We start from the raw sequence: 22,688 nt of genomic DNA, 5'->3' as shown, positions 1-22,688 counted from the left end.
TAGCTATTTTTAGCTTCCTAAGTAAGTAAATAAAGGACGGATGTGTGGAAATATTTATATTCCAATTGATTATAAGCGGAAATAAGTGAATAGATCTACAAATCAGAATCTCATCGCGAAATATTTGGAAATGCATAACAGAAATCCGTGATTAAGAAATGATAAGAATAACTAAATTACTAGAAAAATTTTTAATTTATCTACAATGTCCCCAATATGAATATAAATCGCTCATGAACATTAGTTTAATGTAAAAGCGTATTTACTTGTATTTCCATCGGCTAACTTAGACCTGTAATACTTTAAATCCATGAATTACTCAGAGGAAGTGAAGTTAATATGCACATGTATCATTATGATGTAGTCGAGATAAAATGTTGAAAATGTAATCCTCAAAATTTGACTCTGAAATACCAATTTTGATTGTGTTCGAATTTATGAAGCTGAGATAGATCTGTTTAGTGAAAGTAAGACTGAGAATAAGTATATGAAAATGAACAATAACACGGGTTAAGCTAAAAAATATCCTTTGTTACTGTATGGTAACACATTGTATACAGTTCCTTTATGGGTTAAAACCCGACTTTAAGTTCCCGATTTCTAAATTTTTAACTAAATATTATCAATATATTGTTTGTATATCGAAGTGGTCAACTTATATATTTGCTAGCATATTCGAAAGTTTACAGAAGTCACTATGTATTAGGAATCTATAAGCTGGTAAGTAACAGTGACTTAAACAGCTTCATGTTCTCTGTTAACGATATTCAATACGGTTCATATGAGCAGTAAGCTTACCATAATGTAATGAATTTTCATGAGAAATATTTACACTAATAAATGTATTTTGATCTAGAAATCCTAAAACCTTTCACTTCATATTTCGTTATTATATTTGTATGTCATGTAAAATGCCGTGAAACATGATTTACATAGAGTCTGTTTTGTAATGAATGAGAAAACATTTAGAAGCTTTCGACCAATAAAAAACCAGCGTTCTGTGTTGCTTGCATAGCATACAAATAAACACTTAACTTATAGAGGGAGATTTATAAGTTTATGCTTCTAAAAGTATAAAGGTATTACGATAAATTACCAACTTTTTATCATGAATCTATGTTAATATTCCACATTTTTTACTATTTGATTTAGCATAACAACAGATACAGTTTTAGGTGATAATTTGTTCATGGTAGTTGTACATTCGACATCAATGCTCGAATACGTCCATAAAAAGAACAAAGTTGAGATGAAAAACAATAAAATCTTGTGATTAACCCACCTGATTAATTCATATTTAACCTAATGTAAAATTTATAAAAACTAAATTTTTAATAAAATATTCTCCCCAAAACAATGCTGTGCTTAAACTGTATTTACTAATGCACCTATAGACTATAAATTGAAGATTGTTGGTGAAAAGAATGTTTGAATCGAACTATATGTTTGGTCATTGAGTGAAAAATAAATGTTGCTCAGTGAAGAAAACTGTCTTTTAGACAAAACTTTTTAACAAAGCTGTATTTATAGCTGTTTAATAGATATACGTTTATAAAGGAATAGAAAAAAACATTTTATGATAAAATGTTTAGACCTCAGGTTACCTAGCAAATTTACTTTGTAACGAACAAACTGTTAGAGTTGACCTAGTAAATAACCTGTATTCTTAAGCATGTCTCAAATTTGATAATTTGTACAGACGCAGATTTTTTTATTTCATTTTTCTTTCATTTTTTCATCTCTTTTCTGTTTTTTTCGTTTTTTTGTTCTTGTTTTTTTGGGTAAAAAAACTTGTTGAAATAACTTGTGCTGAGAATTCTATATTGTACCAGATTATAATATTGAATAAAGCCGTTAATAATAATAATAATAATTACATCGCTTATTTTTTGGAAGATTAAAGGGGAATTTTAAAATGATACTTGAAATCTCCGAACAACTTATGATATAACCTCTTTCCATTCTTACAATTTCAAAGTTTTAGTAAATGAGTTTGTTAAAATAGTAAATCATTTTACTGGATAACTTTCATTTTTTATCTCAGAGTTGACTGTCTCAATGTTTTTGATGATAATATCAACTTTTAAGAGTAGTCCAATATTTGAGTGTGTGGAAATAACGAGTCATATACGTCCATCAAACATTTTAAAACATAAATTATTGAGTATATAAAAGTGTATTGTTTATTTTTATCAATCATAACTGTTGGCTATATTAAAATTACTTGAAATATCTAATGGAAATTTTATTGTAATAGCTTCAGTTTAAACAATCCCAGTTTATTTTGAAAAACTATGTCATAATATAAGAAAAAATATACATCGAAATTATATTGAAAAAGCATCACGAAAAATTAATTGGTTATTCAGTGAGATGTCTTTAAATTGTGTACATCACAAATATTTTTCAAATGTTTTTATAAACAAAGTTTGTCATGGGTGGATAAAATTTGTTTTATGAACACAAGATAACGATATGTTTCTTTCATGTCATTCAATGATCAATAAATATTTTGTTAAAATTTAACAAATTATTTTTTTCATTTCTCCTTTATCTAAACACAAAATGCCCGAAAATAAAGAGTGGGTTTTTTGAAATATTCAGATTCAAGATGAAGTTATTTTGAAATTATTTCTTTAGCCACTGTTTCACTTAACTAAACAAACGCCAAATGTTTTTTTACAAATTCGAAAATGAACATGTGCTAAGTCAAAAGCAAATTTCATTCGTATTGTCATCTGTTTTAAATTTTTTAAGATAACAAATGAAAGAATTAGAATGTCGTTTTAGCCTTGTATAGGTTTTCATTATTTTGCTTTGTTTAAAGTTATTTATAAATCACCACCGCAAATTTATTTGACTGTAGAGTAAGCGAGAAAAAAAATCATGTCGATGAAAACGTGATAAGAGATTTTAAGGTCAAAAACTATAAGATCTGGTCTTAATTTATCATAATTAAAAACATACGTTTAGAATAATTACATTATTTGCGAATCCTTCAGAAATGAAGTTCACATTTTTTCTGTACATAAACCGAAATCTTTGTGATGACATTCATGCTGCATTTTACGTTATGTTTTAGACATTTGAAGCGAATGGTACTTTGTTAGAGTCCCGGAGTGAACATCAAATCTGGGATTCAGGCACATCCATTTAACATGTTTAAAAGAGGACGAAACATACGTCTTTCATCCATTGCTAACCACCATTCATTTCTGAATAACATAAAATATTACTTGTATAACGAAATAACTGAGTCAAACAATTTTTAACACATTTTTACAAATTTGTCATGTCTGATAAACAATTTATTAACATGAATACAGAAATCAATGACATTTCAGTTTAGCTAATGAATCCGATTTAGATTGATTACAGTATTACATTTCTGATGATCAAAAGTGTTCTGAACAGTGGTGGTGATAAAATTGATCAAGATGTAAGAAAATACAGTTTATTTAATTCTGTAGAACAAACGTATTGCTTGAACTGGGAATTATTTTTAAAGTTTCCTTTATTTTGAGTATTGTAACTTATAAATAATTAAAACGTGAGAAAAATTTATTGCATAAACGCTCAATTACATTACTGTCAAATTATCAAACAAGCGTAGAACTTAAAATACTGGTTCAGAAAAGTAAATAATGGAAATGAAGACATTGAAATAACGAGATCAGGGATTACTAACTAGCTGTTTTATCTAAATACGGAACCTCTATTCAGTCAGTCCGTCATTCTAAAGAACCAGTATATCTGAATATGACATTTCAACAATATTCCTATTTTAAATGCAAATCTTTACCCGCTATCACTGTAAAATATTTTTGCTAGATTATATCACAAGTTGATTGAAGCTTTGAAATCAGAATAAAATTGAAGTCTGGTTTTTAGTCTTAAGAAAGTTTCCGTATTTTAATTCACTGTCTCACATCCATGCAAAATTTTTAATTGTCTTATATACGACAACCTGCTACTTATGAGATTTTCAAGCTCACTGCGTCATTCAATATTCTTCAATGAACAACATTTTACAGAAATGTTAGAGCTACCAGATGAAATTTATTACAAGCACTTCAAAAACTGTTATTTGAATAGTACATTAGTTTTCCAGGAAAAAATAGATAATGCACGGTAAACTAAAAGTTGCTCAAACTTCGAGACTACAGAACTGCCAACCATAATTTGTTTGAATCTTCCCATTGATGTGTTAGGACTGCAACTGGTCAGTCTCTAATAGGTATATGTGCATACTGTGCGTATTGCCTCGATATAGCCTTAATTCAAAAGCATTGTAAGCGAAGATGGATAGTGGCTAGCAGTGGAATCCAGGACGCCCGTTTTGTCCTATTTGGGACTCGTCAGCTGGATGTACCTGCATCTCAGATTTGATGTTCAATCTGGGACTCGAACCCAGTAACTTTCGCTACAAACGCCAACGTGTTATCCGCTCGGCGCCTGAGTCCTGATAGTCAACCATAATTCCTAGCTACATCTCAAAATTATTTGTAATTTAGATACCCTTTATAATAAAATGTTTATTAGAATATATAGGATTTTCGGTATTTGTTAAACTTCCATAGATTACATTACAAACCGAGTTTAGGTAGAAAAATATTGAAAAACAGAAAGCAATAGATAGCTGTTTCCTCCTAGTATGGAGATCTCAACTACTCCTCATTCACGACCCCAATACTAGGGACTGAACTCACAACTTTCGATCTCCTGCGCAAGAACTTAACCTCTGAACCACTGAGGTGGAATCTAGTAGTGCATACGTCCAACTTCAATCTATTCCCTATACTGTGCAACCATCTTCTACCGCCCTTATCATACTCGACATGGCTGAACTCCAGTAGCTACTAATAGTTGTCTAGCTAAGACCGCTGCATGATATAGGCCATAAAAATCTAAAATCTCTACGAAACGTTTATGCCAGTAATACTACAAATCTCACCGATCACTAAATTCTGATTGAGGTTTCTTGAGTTATATTAAGTAGCTATAACTATAAAATATTTACCTTAAACGTTTATATTCATTACCATTCATAAAATAATAGCCATTACCAGTCAGTTTTCTACACAATTTCAATATCTAAATGTACTTTACTTATAGAATAGTTTGCTTACTAAATCCCTGGAACAACGTTGTAAAAAAACTCAAATAATTATGCAACTTCTAAAAATTAATAGGTGAATTGAGTTTTCACAAAATTGAAATGCATTTTACCAATGACATTGAATTTTCAATACTATAGATTTTTCTTCAAAATTAAAAGTGTATCATTCACTACTGAACCTTTCAATGTGCTTATTTCTCCTAAGTATTTAACCTCTGTGTTTAAATCACCGACTTGGTGTTATATTTTGTTAGTTCTTTAGAAAGATCAATACATTCACCGGCTGTTTGTAGGAGAAAATAACAAAAATGAAATTTTATCTCATTTTTTTAATCAACACTATCATGTGAAAATCGCTGTAAGTAATTAGAGTTATTACTCAAAACTATTCAGTTTAAACAAATCTAAAACAGGCACTTAAATTGAATTATTGCACATTCAGAAAGTTGGTCCAGACATTTGAATAAATTTTCATAATATCATGTGCGGAATAAATATATGTTCAAATTTTGAATAAATAATAATTTTTATGTTTATGTAATGAATATTTAAAGCTGGTCAAAACATTTGATACTGTATTCGAAAAGTTGTGTAGAAATCAGCACAAGTGCATTCATTTAGTGAGATTCAAACAGTTTTAAAATTGTACCTTGATTTCCAATAAAGAGCAAAACGATAGTCATAATGTTTACGCCTATTATTTGAACTCATTTGTTAAAACCCTGAGTTTAACTCTTTAGTTCTTTCAGTAGTCATCAAAACATTGTAGTTCATCCTCATTAAGCATCAAGCTAACACCAGTTTCTCTGTCAGTAAATGTAGAAATCGATGAGAATAGTTAATAATCGTCTCAAATAGGACATAGAGTACAATAATGTACATTCATTTATGTCCCAACTGTTATTGAAAGAAAAATTTCAAATTTTGACCTACAGAAAGTCTGAATGCATGTAAATAAAACTAAAAGTCTGTATAAAAACCAGGTAACAGCTCTACGACCATAATATTTTTTTGTCAAAATACTTAATATAAAAGTACTATAACCCAATATCTCATCTTCAAATAAATTATGTGGCGTTTCTTCACCTTTTTCTATTCATCAAGAATGTAACGTAAATTTTCCGGTGTAATAGTTGTGGCAGACAAGACTCATTTTATTTGCATACAAATAGCCTCTTAAAATATTATGCGAATTTATTACTTTTCTGAAGAAATTTTCCTCACTTCATCAATATACATTTCCATTCGGACAATTTATTATTTTATGGGGACAAAATTATGATTAATATGCTTCATTTCAGTTAAAATAACGAAATGCAAATATACAGAACTGCAAAGTAATGAATTGTATCTGATTAAGTAAATAAACTGTCTGTAAACTGTTAAGCTGATTTAAACCTAGTAAGCCATGAAAATATTGGCTAAAACAAAAGAACTGGGTAATTTTAAACGGGAATAAATTGGGTTACTTTGGTCGGAGCCTCCAGCATTTTCACAAAGTAAATAAACACATAATCTTTGGTTCATTGATTTAGATTCAATTACTGAGTTCTTCACAGGTTCGATGATGTTATGAACAAATTGAAAACTACTGTTATTAGAGATTAATAGAAATAGATTAATTCACAGTTAATATGACGAAACGGCTGTAGCTATACAGCTAACAGAAACCGTGGAGCACTGGATAGTTGTTTCTTTTCAGTATGGGACTCCTAAGTTCTATAAATCCACGACTGTACTAGAGTTTTAGCGTGAAACGTTTAAGCTTTGCAGCATGCATTTCGTTTTTAACACTATGAAGCTGGCGTCAGATGAATTACGTATCAAAGTTCTATCAATTTTGTTGTACTACTTGACCATCATCTATTGTTGTCGGTGATAGTTTCAGATGACCAATACAACTGGATCAAGACTTTTTATTACATCCCATAAAATTTGTCTTGACCATAAAGAATAGATAATTTTTATTATTAGAGTTACTAGATTGTAGAGATTATTAAGTCTGCGGTCACGGATACTGATGTGCCCAAATGAAAAATTGGATATTCAGATGGAAAAACTCCAAAGCAGCCAATTTTTAATTGCTGCATTTTGAAAGAGTAATGCAAGCTACAAAACAAAGACAAATTACCTCTGACAAAATATGGAAATAATTGATAAGTATTACTATTTTTGTTTTCTTGATTAAAGTACTTTTATTTTTTTCTCATTCTGCTTTCCCTAGATTTTACTGGAATGTAATTATGCTCATCTTACTAATGGCTAATCTTATAATGTTGCCGGTGATAATTTCTTTTTTTAATGATGATCTACCTGGAAATTGGCTTATTTTCAATAGTATCTCAGATACATTGTTCATATTGGATATTATTGTGAATTTTCGTACTGGTGAGTCATGTATATACACATTTATCGCTGTAAAGACTATGTCATCATGTTTGTAGTTAACTTTTCTAAATTGTTCCAAACACACAGAAATTGTAGGAAAGAATACTGAAATGAACCAAATATTTCAGAAACCTTGCCTTGCCACATCACTTCTGGCAGAAAATCTACTACGATGCACGCATTGACCACTCAGCGCATGTTTGATAAATCCATCATAACTGTTTAATAAAAATTTGAAGTTAATAATAAAAGATTACCTGAGGTAGTAATTTCGGCCAACATGCCACTGTAGGTAACTTTGGAAGACGTTGAAAAAATCCAAACAGTTATTCTGATTTGGTTTCAAAGAAGTGACCAGTTCATAAGAAAAGTACATGTTTAACTGGAAATGCCTCATGCATGCAAACCTTACGCTTAAGTAACTTACTGCCATTTGAAACATTAATAACTGAGGTTCTGAAATAATTAAATGTGATTCAGTATTTTGGGGAACATTTTACGCTACATAATAGTATTAATACATATAAAATTTAAAGATAAATTATTTTCAAGTATACAAATATCAATGGCATAAATCACAGCTTGGTAGTTCGATCCTATCGTGAGGTTTGTCATATATCGGGAAACATTAACGATCTTTTGTGCATTTAAGTTTCAATAGATATATTTCGTTTATCGGGAAATTTCAGAAACTTGACGAGAAAAGAGACCATTTAAATAGTCTATTTTATCATTGATTACTATTCGCCTACAAACCAGTCTACATTTTTAGAAGAATAAAATATCCATGTATACTTTGAACGACTTGAGATATAACAAATATCTTGCCTTGAATGGAGAAGATTTTGATAAAAATAGTATATATGCACACTAATTTGTGTTCACCAAGTTTCCTGACTTCAGTCTACCTATTTATTGGACGAGAAGGAATGTTTAATCTGGTGTGTTATTATTGGAATGACAAGTTATTTATTTTAGAAAGATGCATCAACTCAATATTGATGTTCATTTTCTGATACTAGTGATGATAATAATTAACATAGTAATATCATGCCCTCTGAACAACTTAGTGTCTTCCTGAAATCAGCAGTTCAGTGGAAAACGTTTAAGTCTTTCAAGTAAAGAGGAGTTTTTTCAAGTCTCAATGTGAACATCAATACTGCGACGTAGATAGTTTTGCTGACGACTCCTAAAAAAGTAGGAAAAGACAGTCTTGAGACTCACACCTGGTCAAAGTTCATTTTACTAGAAATTCTAACCAACACTGTTACAATGGAGAACTGCTCACTACCTAGAAACCCTTCCAGAAGTTCAAGTATTAATATAAATTCAGCTAAAACGCTATGTTAATCGTACCAAACTGTCTACGGTCATATATTTTGCTCAACCTATGCTAAATAAAAGACAATATTTAAACGATTCGGCGCAGCAAGAAAAATCTGTCATTATTTTTGAGATCGTAATGACAGAGTACAAGTGTCCCTATATGATACGCCAACTAGCAAAAATAAAACTGAGACCCTAGTATTAACTGTGTACCTACTCCTTCCTTTAACTTCTCCAGTGAATCACAGGGTTAGTTTATTGACATTTTCAAACGAGAATATAATAAAATTAACAAATAATAAATTATAAGAAGGGGTTTTGTGGAGATTTTAGTAATTTCATAGTTGAAATCATAAGTCAATTGAAGCTAGACCACCATGGAAAACCTGGAAACACTGGACGGCCGTTCCGTCTCAATGTAGGACTCATCCACGATCACGCCCCGCGAGATTCGAACCCAGGAACTTCAGTCTCGCGCAAGAATGCTTGCCCTCTAGACCAAGTCAATCTGGATGACATAATGTACATTATGTTGTTGCTAGGATGATTTCAGATTATCTAGTCCTGTTAATAAATGTTAACCTCTTAAATATGACGATAATCATGATCTTTTTATCTCAAATATTTGTTTGATAATTTACTTTATGTCTCCAATTCACGTTTTTGTTACTATATTTGTGGAATTATTCTATTTCCACTTATCATTACTCGATACTATGTTCCTTGGGCATTGTTACCTTCTCCCTGTGGCCCATCATCTGGGAATAATGTTAAGGCATTTCGTCAGTTGTTGTCTCATCGAGTGCACCACAGAACCCTTCCGTTTTAGAATAAGTTCAATCATTTGTAAATAGCAAACACCGAAAGCTCTATCAGAAACACCGAACCAATTGTATTTATTTGAAAAGATTCAACAATTACCAGTTGACCAGCACCCTGATTGTAATCCTTCGTAAATAAGTAAAAAATTAAGTTACTTCCATAGTCAAGCATCCAGACATAAGACACTGTGAACGGAAATTCAGTCTTCATAATCCAGTCAACAACTTGAAGAAAGAGAAAGGGAGAGAGTAACCAACCTTGCCTGACACCGGTTCTTACCTGGAATGCATCAGTCAGCCGTCCTCCTTGCACGACTTTGCACTGTAGTCCGTCGTATGTGTCCCGTGTGATGCCGACGATCTCCTCAGGTACACCATAGTTTCAAACAAGGATCCATAACCTGCTACCACTTACACTGTCAAACACTTTCTCATAGTCAAGGAAGTTGATGCATAGTGACAAATTTCGTTCAATTGATTGCTCAACGATGATCCGTAGTGTCGTGATTTAGTCTGTGCACGACCAATCCTTACGGAACTAAGATTGTTGGTCTCAAAGTTTTGTGTCTATTGAATCTTTCAGCAACACTCTGTTGAGAAGCTTTCCTGGTACTTACAGTGGTGTGGTGCCTCTGTAGTTCCCGCACTTGCTCAAATCTTTTTCCTTTGGTATCATGATGAGATTTCCTCTTTCCGGGATGTTAGTACTTTTAAGTTAAACGTTCGCACTACTAGATTCCACCTCAGTGGTTCAGAGGTTAAGTTCTTGCGCAGGAGATCGAAAGTTGTGAGTTCAGTCCCTAGTATTGGGGTCGTGAATGAGGAGTAGTTGAGATCTCCATACTAGGAGGAAACAGCTATCTATTGCTTTCTGTTTTTCAATATTTTTCTACCTAAACTCGGTTTGTAATGTAATCTATGGAAGTTAAACAAATACCATATATTCTTTGTTCTAATAAATAAAACAAATATTTTTCTCTTTTCTCCCATCAATTGTTAATTACTAGGCTCACCTCATCCTAAAATTACCCTTTATGGAATCAATTTTATATGATCTGTGTATGGCACTTATTTTCTTAGGCCAAGTAACTTCTAGAACACTTTAATCTCTGAGTAGTCAAACAATAATCAATTAATTTTTTCCGACTATTCTATGAAAAGAGAATTTGACTGAAAACCTACACTCATCTTGTTGGTTATAAATTCCATCTTTTAATGTTTGAGCAAAATTATATTATTAAAATTCATTCCTTAAGAAAAACGAGTCTGTCAAAACATGTATCAAAATGTCAGATTACTAAAACTAATAAAATTAATGTAATTGGATTTTTGAAATAGTCTTATTCAAGACAATTTGACTGTTAATAACAACCAAATGTTGAATAAATGATAGTTCCAGAAAAACCAATAAGGTAAGTAACTACTACGCGAAAGATGTAAGCCACCGACAAACTACATTCACTGGCAGTGTATAAATGAATGTTGACCTTCTGTGATTGAAGTTATCTTACCTATATGACTTGTCATGAAATATACAAATGTGATACATTCATCAGTGCTGGAATATCGAAAATCGACTTTCCTTTTTACGACTCACAGAGAGATTGTCTCAAAATGCCGTCAACAGTTTTTAACACAAGCTTTGGTTTACCAAAAATTTAGAGAATTTCAACATAGTTTTATCTGGTATGTCAGTTAGGATGTATAATTCAAATTAAACAATATTTCATACTGTCAAGTTGATCCAGTTACTGTGTGAAGCCAGTTAGGAAAATATAGAGCAAACAGAAATAGAGCCGGGAACTATGAAGCACGATGATGTATAGAGTATTCTGATGATAAATGTATTGTCTGAAGTGTTTAAGGTAGACTGTTCCTATATATTCAGTCATCTCAACAAATTACATCTTCTTGGAAATACTACAGTAAAGTACGTGCATGTAACCTGTGGTACTTTATAGATCTTAATATTTAACCCAATAAAAATAGCAGAAATCCAGAGATTTGTTCATTGAAAAAACACATTAAAAGAGCTTCATTTGGGGTTTAGAAGCTTCTTTTTAAGACGTCACGGAAGCATTTTGGCTGGGAACCTATTTCGAAGTGAGTGTTGAGGTGAAACTAACTAAAACAGATATTTATCTGAGAGAAAATGATTATCAATAAGAGTTCTTCCGTAGTTACGAGAATACGAGAATGAAGAAAACAAAGTACGGCTTTGTCGAGAAAATACATATTTTCTTATGAATGGCTTCAGAGGTGAGAATTCTAGGTGAATTCTAGACAAAAAATTACATTAGGAAGGTCAAAAGAAGCCGTCAAATTACGCTTTCTGTAAAAACCAAACTGATCTTCAAAGTTCACTGTTAACGTTTCAAACACATGTTGATTCCATTTGTATCTTCAAGTTGAGATGCGCATTGCACAGTACATAAAACTGCAAGATACAAAGGGCAGCTACTCTGTGTACCTTCGAGAATATTGCAACGAGATCGGAACAATTTGCTTCCGGGATTCCGATCATCTTTATTCCTCCTTCAATAGAAATAACCCTGATATTCCAAATGAATCTATTAACAGTAACTTTGATTTTATTGCGCTATCCTGAAGCCATTGTCATTAGAAGATTTAAACGTGACTTATGCACTTAAGAGCACTGTTGTTAATCTCTTTCCTAGTGACCTCAAAAATTCTGTAACCGCAACTAGAAGTGGTAACATGAGGTTTCGAATCCATTACATCATACTTAAATTGTTTAAATTTAAATCAATCTGGCTCGTATTAATAGGATAGATTTAGTATTTCTATTAAATCTTAGGGGGAATTACTTTATTCTCAATGTCACGACCATAGTTCATTTCTCATCATCAAAGCGAACGACTCGACACTTGATAAATTCACTGTGATGTTGACACCTTTATAACTCTAATGATTCAGATATAATGTGAAATTATAAGCAAAATGGGTAGTGGCTAGCAGTGGAATCCAGGACACCCGTTTCGTTCTATTTGGTACTCGTCAGCTGGATGTACCTGCATCTCAGATTTGTTGTTCAATCTGGGACTCGAACCCAGTACCTTTCGCTTCAAACGTTATCGCTTTATCCACTCAGCTACTGACGAAACGCGCGTTCTGGATTCCACTGCTAGCCACTATCAATCTTTGCTTATAATGCTTGTGAATTAAGGCTATATTGAGGCAATAAGCACAGTATGCACATATGCCAATATGAGACTGATCAATTGCAGTCCTAAACATCAATAAGAAGATTTAAGCAAACAATACCAAGTGGATATAAGTTGAAATCCTCTGTTATTTTATATTACTCTCAAGTGACCTTATAAATAGAACTTATTTTTGACTTATATGAAACCTATGGGTTGTTAGTTTACACTTCTAGTTTCGTTTACTACCTCTGTTAAGGTAGTTACTTACCTACAACACATCGTTAGTCCACTAATTTAAAAAAATAACACTGTCAACTTCTTAGTGTATGTGAAAATAGGTAATCGAAGTCACAGTCCTAATATTATTGTTAATTGGACCGATTTTAGAGTTTTATGACACAAATAATTGTCTAGAGAAATAAACAAATGTATTTCACCTTAAACTGAATGATTTAAAATGTAAATTGCAGTTTTTTTGAAAATCAGTTATTCAAACGAAACGCCACGTTGACAGACACCTGACAGACTAAATAGAAGGGGAGGATAAAGTTAATTGATTTTGAAACAATTTTTCTTGCCTAACTAAGAAAAGCTTTGTTTGACAGTCTGATTCCGGTTAAAATGTAGGATAATGAATGAACCTGAAAGTACTCAACAGTGACAAGTATGTAATTGTCGTTTCTGAAGTTTTTCACAATATTATTTATTTATAAAAGATATTACCCATAGATAAATTATAATTTACTTGAGCTGTTTTAAATTAGTCTTGTTTATTCAGTGAAATTTCATACTAGAAATATGGAGCAAATGATTGGCTTTTCCCGAAAATAGTCGTCTAGAAAGTTATTAGTTCGGAGTTGTCAATTACATACTTACGCCTGTTACTCCCAATGAAGCATAGGCCGCCGACTAGCATTCTCCAACCCAGTCTGTCCTGTACGTTCCTTTCTAGTTCTATCTAATTCTTGTCCATTCTTCTCATGTCTGTCTCCATTTCTCGGCCTAATGTGTTTTTTGGTCTTCCTCATCTCCTTTGGCCTTCAGAATTCCATGTGAGGGCTTGTCTTGTGACGCAATTGGGTTATTTCCTCAAAGTGCGCCCTATCCACTTCCAGCGCTTCTTCCTGATTTCTTCCTCCACTGGAATCTGGTTTGTTCTCTCCCACAGTAGGTTGTTGCTGATAGTGTCTGGCCAGCGGATACGAAGTATGTTGCGTAGGTTGAAATAAGCGCTAGTGTTTAATCTCTCGTATCAATGGTTATATAAACTCAGACATTTCATTTGTTATCTGGACTACTTTTTTAATTGAAGGAAACTGATGTTAAATAAAACTATAAGTCATATATTTTTACATACCTTTTTCAACTACAAATTTACAGTAGTCAAATTGCATATTAACATAAAAAAATATTTTCATTTAGTATACTAGATCCTTTGGCAATATCGATAAGTCACCTAATTACACTATAATATGATAGTTAATGTGAAATGAATACAATTAATTTCAAGGGTCATTTAGTATCTCTCTTCAAGTAACGAGCATTTCTTTGGTCCAATCTACACATATTTAACTATGGCTGCTTCTATATTTTTACAAACTAAATATGTCTAAAAGATAAATGTAAACAGCTTTACTCTGTGGTAATAACTATAGGTAGGTTCAGTCAATTCGATGGTGTCTAAGTTTTAACATGCATGTATTTTATGTGGTTGCCGAACTGACAATTTAAATATATGTCGTCTTAAAATCAGTGGTTTCGAGTTTTTATCTAAATAACAAAAGTTTTACTGCTTTTCTATGAAATTAAATTGATACTTAGAAAGATGTACCGTTAGCAGATACATCACTATAACATCCTCATCATGATCTCCGGAACTACTTATTCAAAGCGGATTCTTAACAGATTTTTTAAGCTGTATCAAACTTATTCAGCAATAACATCATAATGAAATTAAAAGTTTTTATTTAATGATAGAAAGACAAAGCAGAGGCCTTCGATCAAATGCCCTCATATTTCTTTTATCCTCTTTTGCATTAATCAAGTTTTCAACATCTGAATAATATATGGCATATGTTTTATTGTTGGCTTCTGAAATGGCTTACAAGCAACTTGACCTCACTGAGTGTAAAACGAAGGATATGTCACACTAAAATACATTCTTAATTTTTAATACATTATAATCGAAATATGTCACAAGTCATTCTAGGTATACTATGTTTAGAACGTTTTCAAAGTTTAATTTTTATTAATCCTTCATGAAGTGTTGTGAATTTAGTTTTATCTAAACTATTAAAACACCTAGCTCACATCGATACTTCTCTGAAGCTTCTAAATATCATGACAAACAGCCATGAACTTTGATTAGAAGAATCCCAATATCTAAATTAAAAATATAGAGTTTTATCAAAATCCTGGACCGACCCAACTTAGATAATTATTAAAAACCCGGACGCACTTGACAGTGATATTGTCATAGTATGGGGCTTCTCAGTAATGCATACCCACGACCCTGCATACGTTATATGTAATACATATCACTGGTTCATTCAGTAAGCACAATATACAAAATATGTTACTTCTGGTGTTTAAAAGAGAATCTACTGCTATCCACAAATTGCTAAAACATTAAATTTCTCTTAGTTACCAATTCAATAAAGTATAAAATCACTTCTTAAAAAAAGTCTAATATTTCTAAAGTGATGTGCTTCTCTAAAACTTTCTTACATGGCTGTCACATTAATTAATTTTCCTAAAAATCACATTGATGTATGTACTCTACACTTTTACACACCCAACATTGGTCATAATTTTTTGTGGAGGTAAAACATCGCTTCGAACTATCTATGACTACTAAAGCTTCTCATCGGAGTGCACGGTGCTCCGGGATTCAAAATAGTGTTAATTAGATTTGAGTCTCATAGTGAGCGATAATATTAAAATGATACAGATATATATAATTGGTAAATCTCAAATCAGACGACGGATTCTTATTCTCGACATCAGAAACTGGGAATAAATTCTGACTTTCAAGAAATATAAATGGCCTTAAATTCTCATTCTTTTCAGTTGAGCAGTTTAACTAAAATATCTAGAAAATATTCCACAAAAATCCTTACTTTTTACAAATCGGCACTTGCATGCGAGCATTAATGATTGACCTACTTCTGAAATAGGTAAGGTTGCTTACTCTCACCCTTTCTCTTTCTCCTGGAAATCGACTGGATCATGAAGATGTCAACATCTGGGGGAAGCATGGGATACAGTAGATAGCTAGGATGCAGCTGGACGATCTAGACTTCGTAGATGATCTGGTTCTTCTATCACACACGCAACAACAAATGCAGGAGAAGACGACCAGTGTAGCAGTAGCCTCAGCAGCAGTAGGTCACAATATAAACAAAGGGAAAAGCATGACTCTCCGATACAGTACAGCATGCATCAATGGAACCACAATTGACGGAGAAGCTTTGGAGGATGTGAAAACCTTCACATATCTGGCCAGCATCATCGATGAACACGGTGGATCTGACGCAGATGTGAGGGCGCGGATCGGCAAAGCAAGAGCAGCATATTACAAAGGAATAACATCTGGAACTCAAAACAATTGTCTACCAACATTAAGATCAGAATTTTCAATACAAATGTCAAGACAGTTCTATTGTATGGGGCGGAAACGTGCAGAACTACGGAAGCCATCATCCAGAGGATACAGCTGTTTATTAACTGTTGTCTCCGCAAGATACTTTGGATCCGATGGCCAGACACTATCAGCAACAACCTACTGTGGGAGAGAACAAACCAGATTCCAGTGGAGGAAGAAATCAGGAAGAAGCGCTGGAAGTGGATAGGGCGCACTTTGAGGAAATAACCCAATTGCGTCACAAGACAAGCCCTCACATGGAATTCTGAAGGCCAAAGGAGATGAGGAAGACCAAAAAACACATTAGGCCGAGAAATGGAGACAGACATGAGAAGAATGGACAAGAATTAGATAGAACTAGAAAGGAACGTACAGGACAGACTGGGTTGGAGAATGCTAGTCGGCGGCCTATGCTTCATTGGGAGTAACAGGCCTAATCAAGTAAGTAAATACTTCTGAAACATTTTTTTAGTCACAATAAATTTATTTGTCTACGTTTTTATTCCACTTCTATTTAATGGGAAACATTAATACCCGCATGCAAATCATAAATAATTAGTATGAGACTTGTAACTTGTACAGCGAATTGTCGTTAATGTTTAACAAACGCACCTGAATAGGTTATGAAACTAATAGGCATAATGATGAATTAAAAAAACAAGAAAACAGACGAATTGTTGGAATATCTAGATGGCAGGAACAGGTAGCCCAGATATTCCAGGAGGCCGCCTCTCTTACAAGTCTTCACTCTCTGCCGTCTGCAGTAGTTAACGTTCAGCTATTATTTATTGACTGCGCACAAATCACATTTAATGAATCTCCTGATTGTTCATTATCTGAAGTTATCATCATCAAATCCTCAATCCCCAACAATATGGGATAGCATTTACTTAAGTTCGAGCAAAAATACAGATTCTTAAAATTTCCACATATTGCCTTACGTTTCCTCAGTAGACAATATGAATCGAATTACTTAATCAAATTTCATAGAATATTCAATCAAATTAAATGGTTGTTTATTTTTAACTAAGTGAACCTTAAAATATTTTATTAACAAAACGTTTTACAAACTTCGAAAATCTTTGTTATCACTGTTGCTACTGAATAAAGTTGACATAAGTCAATCAAAGAGAGATAGTGGACTTACCATTTGGCAAAGCCAAAAACTATCTGAAAATGCTTACTATCATAAGCCTTATTTACACTGATTAATAGTCAGATAGTAAATAACTTCAATAGATCAGTACTCCCCACTAACTAATCAATTACTAGGTGGAGGAACACAGTTTGTTAATATGATAAATTTACATCATTGTTACCCTCAAAAAATAACTTTTTGATTCTCTCATTAAAATGTGAAAAAATAACAGAACAAAAATAAATTTTCTTCAACGTTTAAAACTAGAAAAACGCATTAATAACTATTATTTCTAACTTTAATTTCATTGATTTAAAATAAATTAAATGATGCATTCATTTATGAATTGTTTGTTTGTTTGTTTTTCAAAATAAACTTTTAATAAAAAAATTATTCCCTATTTACTGTAAATAATTTTGACGAATGTTTTTGTACTTATGATTCATTTAGTTTTGAAATTGATTTAGAAACTTTGTGAAAATTGATTAATTAATTATCTATAAGGATAATAATAATAGTACACTTAACTAAGCTTACTTATATCTGTAGTTAGGCTAAAATGATTGAATATCTAGTTGCGTTTTTATTCAATAATATTATATCGTATTATTTATATAATTACTACCCCTGCTTTTCCCCATAAATCATGTGCTTTTTGTTTGAAAATATTGTTCATTATGTTAAACTGTTCGTAAATAAATATAAACTTTGTTTATTGAAATATTTTACCGATTGACTAAGATACAATTGCAAATAAGGTAAATGAATATATTAGATCCAGCACAACAGGAAATCCTACAAAAAAACATTAGGGAATGAGATAAAGATGATTTTATATGACATGATATGGATGGCAAACAAAGAAAGTGTTATTTACACAGAAGAACAAAATGTTGTATTTCCTAATAAAACTACACTGTCAACAATAATTCTCGTTATCATTTAACTCGATGTTGCTTAGACTTAGTTTTGTAAATATAGATTTACCTTTAAAATCTCAACGGTGCTTTTCCTTTGATTTAATTATTGTAAGAGTGAATACTCAGAGAAATGGACTAACTATATTGACGATTAACAGAAGTGAACAGTAGTAGAAATACTCAGTGACTGGTCGTGCAGTACAATGTGGGGTGTTGCATAATTCTTCCCTCTTGTCGCACACAAAAACCTAACTCTCTGAACTGAGATAAAACGTTCATATAAACGGCATTTGTATAATAGGAAATTCCGTTATTTATGTACATTAAGTGAAAAAAATACAGAATCCAACACTATTTTTTAGGAAATCGGCCAAAAAGAATGCTATGATGAACCCTCACTTATATTCACCATAAATGTTTCGATATTTCTTCCTGCAAGCTTTGAAACGGAACAAGACAAATTGTAATTCACAATTTTTGACCAATATTATGATAAATATGTCTCACGTCTTACAAATTCTATTCTCTAGAATTCTACTGACTACTCAAAAAGTTATTGGAATAATATATTAGTTGAAAAATCACTAAATACAAATGATGTACGAAAATGCTTACACATAAAATATATACAACATAAAGCAGAAATGTGGATTTTCTAAGTTAGAAAGATACATAATATTCTCGAACCAACCAAGCACGCTTTTCAAATATTATATATACCTAACAGATAGGTAAAATTAAAATTCAAAGTAAAATTATTTACCAAAAGAAAAAAATGCTACCATGGTCCTTTAATAGATTAGGCATATCAAAAATTTTTCCTAAAAGATTCATAATTACGTGATAGAATATAAATTATTCCAGTCGCTATAAAAATTCCCGATCTTTTATATCTACTCTCAATCAGTTAAATCAACAAATGCGTGTCTCGATAAACATAATACATAGTACACTACACATTTAACATCCTGCTTCTAAGCTGTGTACAAGAACTTTTACAGTTTATTTCATGATCCCTAGAAAAACGCTCTCGAAATATCAAGTGAGGCAGTATTGTGACAGATATATGAGTTAACACTGTTGATTGGCATATCTGTAGTGTCTTTGCTTCACTAAATGTTCACCTTCATAACCGTTGAAATATAAATCTCAACTGTGTTTGAAATCAGAAGGCAAAGAGAAGCGACAACTACAGTTAACTAGTGGACAGAGCAGACCACAAAGTCATAAGCACATCAAACGAATTTGGAGCACGGAGGCAAATAAGAATATGTGAGCAATTACATAAGCAAATTTATAGTCAAATTGTATAAGGACGAAGCAAGACGAAGCAAAAGCTAATAATAGGATTTGAGTACGTCTAAACATGGAGAACCACCGAATGATAATCTGAAGCTACGTCACCTCCTCTCTTTGTTCTCATGTCTTCCACTGACCTGAATTTTTTAGTAATACAAATATGATCGCTCTGGTCATCTGCAGTGTATTCCGGTGGGTCCCATGTAGCTTTATATGTGAGCTTGTCGGGAGAATATTTTACAGTCTTTAACCATTTTGTTGAAGGCACATAAATTTGCAAAGCCCTCACCATTTTTGTTCCTTTCTCCCAGTTCATGTCATCCGATTATATCTTCATACCCGGTGTTGCCCATTCCGACTTTGGCGTTTAAGTCTCCCATCAAGATGCTTAGGTCCTTTCCTGAGTACTTCTCTACAACCGATTGCAACATCTAATAAAATTATCCTTTATCGTCTTCATTGATATAATTAGTGGGTACAAAACACTGGATAACATTCATTATGATTCCCTCCTTGTTCGTTTTGAAGAATGCTTTGATGATTCTCATCCTTCAATGCTTTACGTGCTTCTCTGGAAAGCGTCAGGGTAATTCCCTGAGCGTGCGGAGTATTTTCTTCTTCGTGAACAGAGTGATGCAACATCCCTCTCGAACCCATCCTTCTCTGGCCAGCTTGGGTTTAATGTGATTCACTTATTCCGGGCACCGTCAAGTTGTATCTCCTCAATTCCTCAGCTATTTGACTGGTCCTCCCGGCCGCTTAGATTATCCGTACATTCCATATGGTTATATTTATTGTTGATCTGGTTGTCAGAAGGGACATCGACCTTGTGATTCTGAAACATCTCGGCTTTCATCATGGGGCGTCATAATTCTCCTTAATGAATATCCTTTAACTACCACAGTAGAGTTTAAATGGTTTGAATCGTTTTTTCTGATTAGCGTTTTTTAGCAAGATTCTTTTCTACGGGATGGAATTGCTGACACCGTACCAAACCCCCCTGCCCTATTTAGGTTTTGAGACTGGCAGTAGCACTTCTCAGGGTTACAGGCGAAGTTACACTCAAAATATAATAGCTGATTTTCGCGAAATATTTACATCACTACACGACACAAACTAGTAGGTTGTTGACTTATTCGAGGTCTTTTGTCAAATATGTTGTCTGAACTCTGAAGTAACTGACATTTCACTTTTCTTTAGAATACAATCAATGACATTTAAATCCTACAGGGAATACGTTTCAGTTGAATCTTGAATTAATATCAGCCAGCCCTTATTTTCTATGTCATATGTAATAACTCCGAATTCCATTTATCGATCAATTCCACAAAAAACTACTCTGTTATACCCAGATAGGCAACTATGTGCACTCTGAATCTGTACTACACCAAGTAAAGTCAATAAGAATGTTTTACAATAAAGTCCTATACACACATCCAGTCATTTAAGAAAAACTGTTACCAAATATAGAAATAAAATGAAAGTTAAGAAAGTTAATAGTCGCATTCCGACAAACATAGTTTGTCAAATAGTTATTACATTTCTATCATCATCTACTCACTGTTGTGCATTTCCCGAAGTTTGCACTATTCTTGCAAAACTAAGAATTTGATATCTATGGGTTTATTTGCTACCGAACAATATTTTTCAAGCATATATGCATATGACTGGAATATATATCAATAACATTTAACTGAATCCAAAACTATTTACATAGGCTGGAATATCATATGTAGAAAACTTAGCGCCAACAATAATTTAAAAACATTATTACTCTTTTCGTTGATCAAAAATTGAAAGTTTTTCGCTCATTTGATTTTTGTTACCATAAATGAATTTCATCCTAAACAGTGGTGCAATTTATAACATTCAATTGTGACTTAGCTTTTATATATTATAATAATAATGTTTTGATTGATTTATCATAACAGTCACAAACATTTGAGATCTGGGATCGCCTGCGTTCCCAATGAATTGTTATGATAGTTAATCAACTATAAAGATTGTTTGAATATTATTCTACTAGTAAGTTCAACATGTTTTAACAAATTTGTTTCGGAAAGTGATAAATTAGAAACAAAATTGTACACAGTTTATATCATTAACTCAGTTTACATACAGTTTCCTCAAGTTAGAACTAACTAGTCCCACAAATGTTGAGCCCTCGCAGTTTAATATGAGCTTTATTAAGAAAGTAATTAAAAGTTAAGTTATTGAACATAAATAAAATCAGGAACCAATTTGTACCAAACAATCATATTCAAATATTAAATACGTATTATAGAATAAATGTGAAACATTTTATGTTAAATGTGTTTGACTTGCAAAAGTATGAAGTTAAGCATTTATTCATTATCGTTAACTATTTTCTGTGATCATATTTGGTCTTATGATATCGTTAATGTTAAGCATTCTGGATATTACGAAACAAGAATTAAACAACTGATTAATTAATTAACAAAGAAACATTGGTTCAGCGTAGAGTTCTCTTTTCGGAGAATTCATTTTCAAATCTGCACAATCGCAAATATATATAATTATTTTTCAGGATGATAATAATTACAATAATATTGATAAGAAATTTATGTCAGACATAGTGACAGTGAGGTAGAATAAACAAAGAATCCAAGAACATTATCCAGCGTGGCTAAGAACAGGGGGAAACGGCTTAATAAGAAGTTCAATAATCGAACACCTTGTGAACACAGGTCACTCTATCAAGACAGACTCTGCATTTAAAGTCATCTATAAGGTATGTAGATGTCTTCCAAAGACAAACATATTGCATCTTCTCAGCATTGTCGAAGCAATAGCCATATATTTGGAAAACCAAGCATTGTGTGTTTAAAAGCGATTGACACAACCTC

At 32.4% G+C, this 22,688-nt stretch overlaps 1 protein-coding gene and 1 non-coding gene across 2 annotated transcripts in view; one reads left to right on the top strand and one right to left on the bottom strand.

The window, feature by feature from the left end:
- Window positions 1-22,688, top strand: part of Smp_153100 (putative potassium/sodium hyperpolarization-activated cyclic nucleotide-gated channel) — a gene marked incomplete at its 3' end in the record, with an annotated part of 104,042 nt that overhangs the window by 24,231 nt on the left and 57,123 nt on the right. Inside the window, exon 2 of the mRNA XM_018798662.1 lies at window positions 7,344-7,507. Within this exon, the coding sequence (XP_018653582.1) occupies window positions 7,344-7,507 (164 nt within the window). The remainder of the gene's footprint in view (window positions 1-7,343; window positions 7,508-22,688) is intronic.
- On the bottom strand, window positions 12,705-12,779 carry Smp_tRNA_02302_Pseudo_TTG.1.1. The gene has a single exon. It is a non-coding gene (tRNA).

Source organism: Schistosoma mansoni, chromosome 7 (assembly GCF_000237925.1).
Source record: "Schistosoma mansoni strain Puerto Rico chromosome 7, complete genome".
Taxonomy (NCBI): domain Eukaryota; kingdom Metazoa; phylum Platyhelminthes; class Trematoda; order Strigeidida; family Schistosomatidae; genus Schistosoma; species Schistosoma mansoni.
This window is presented reverse-complemented; position numbering and strand designations above follow the sequence as displayed.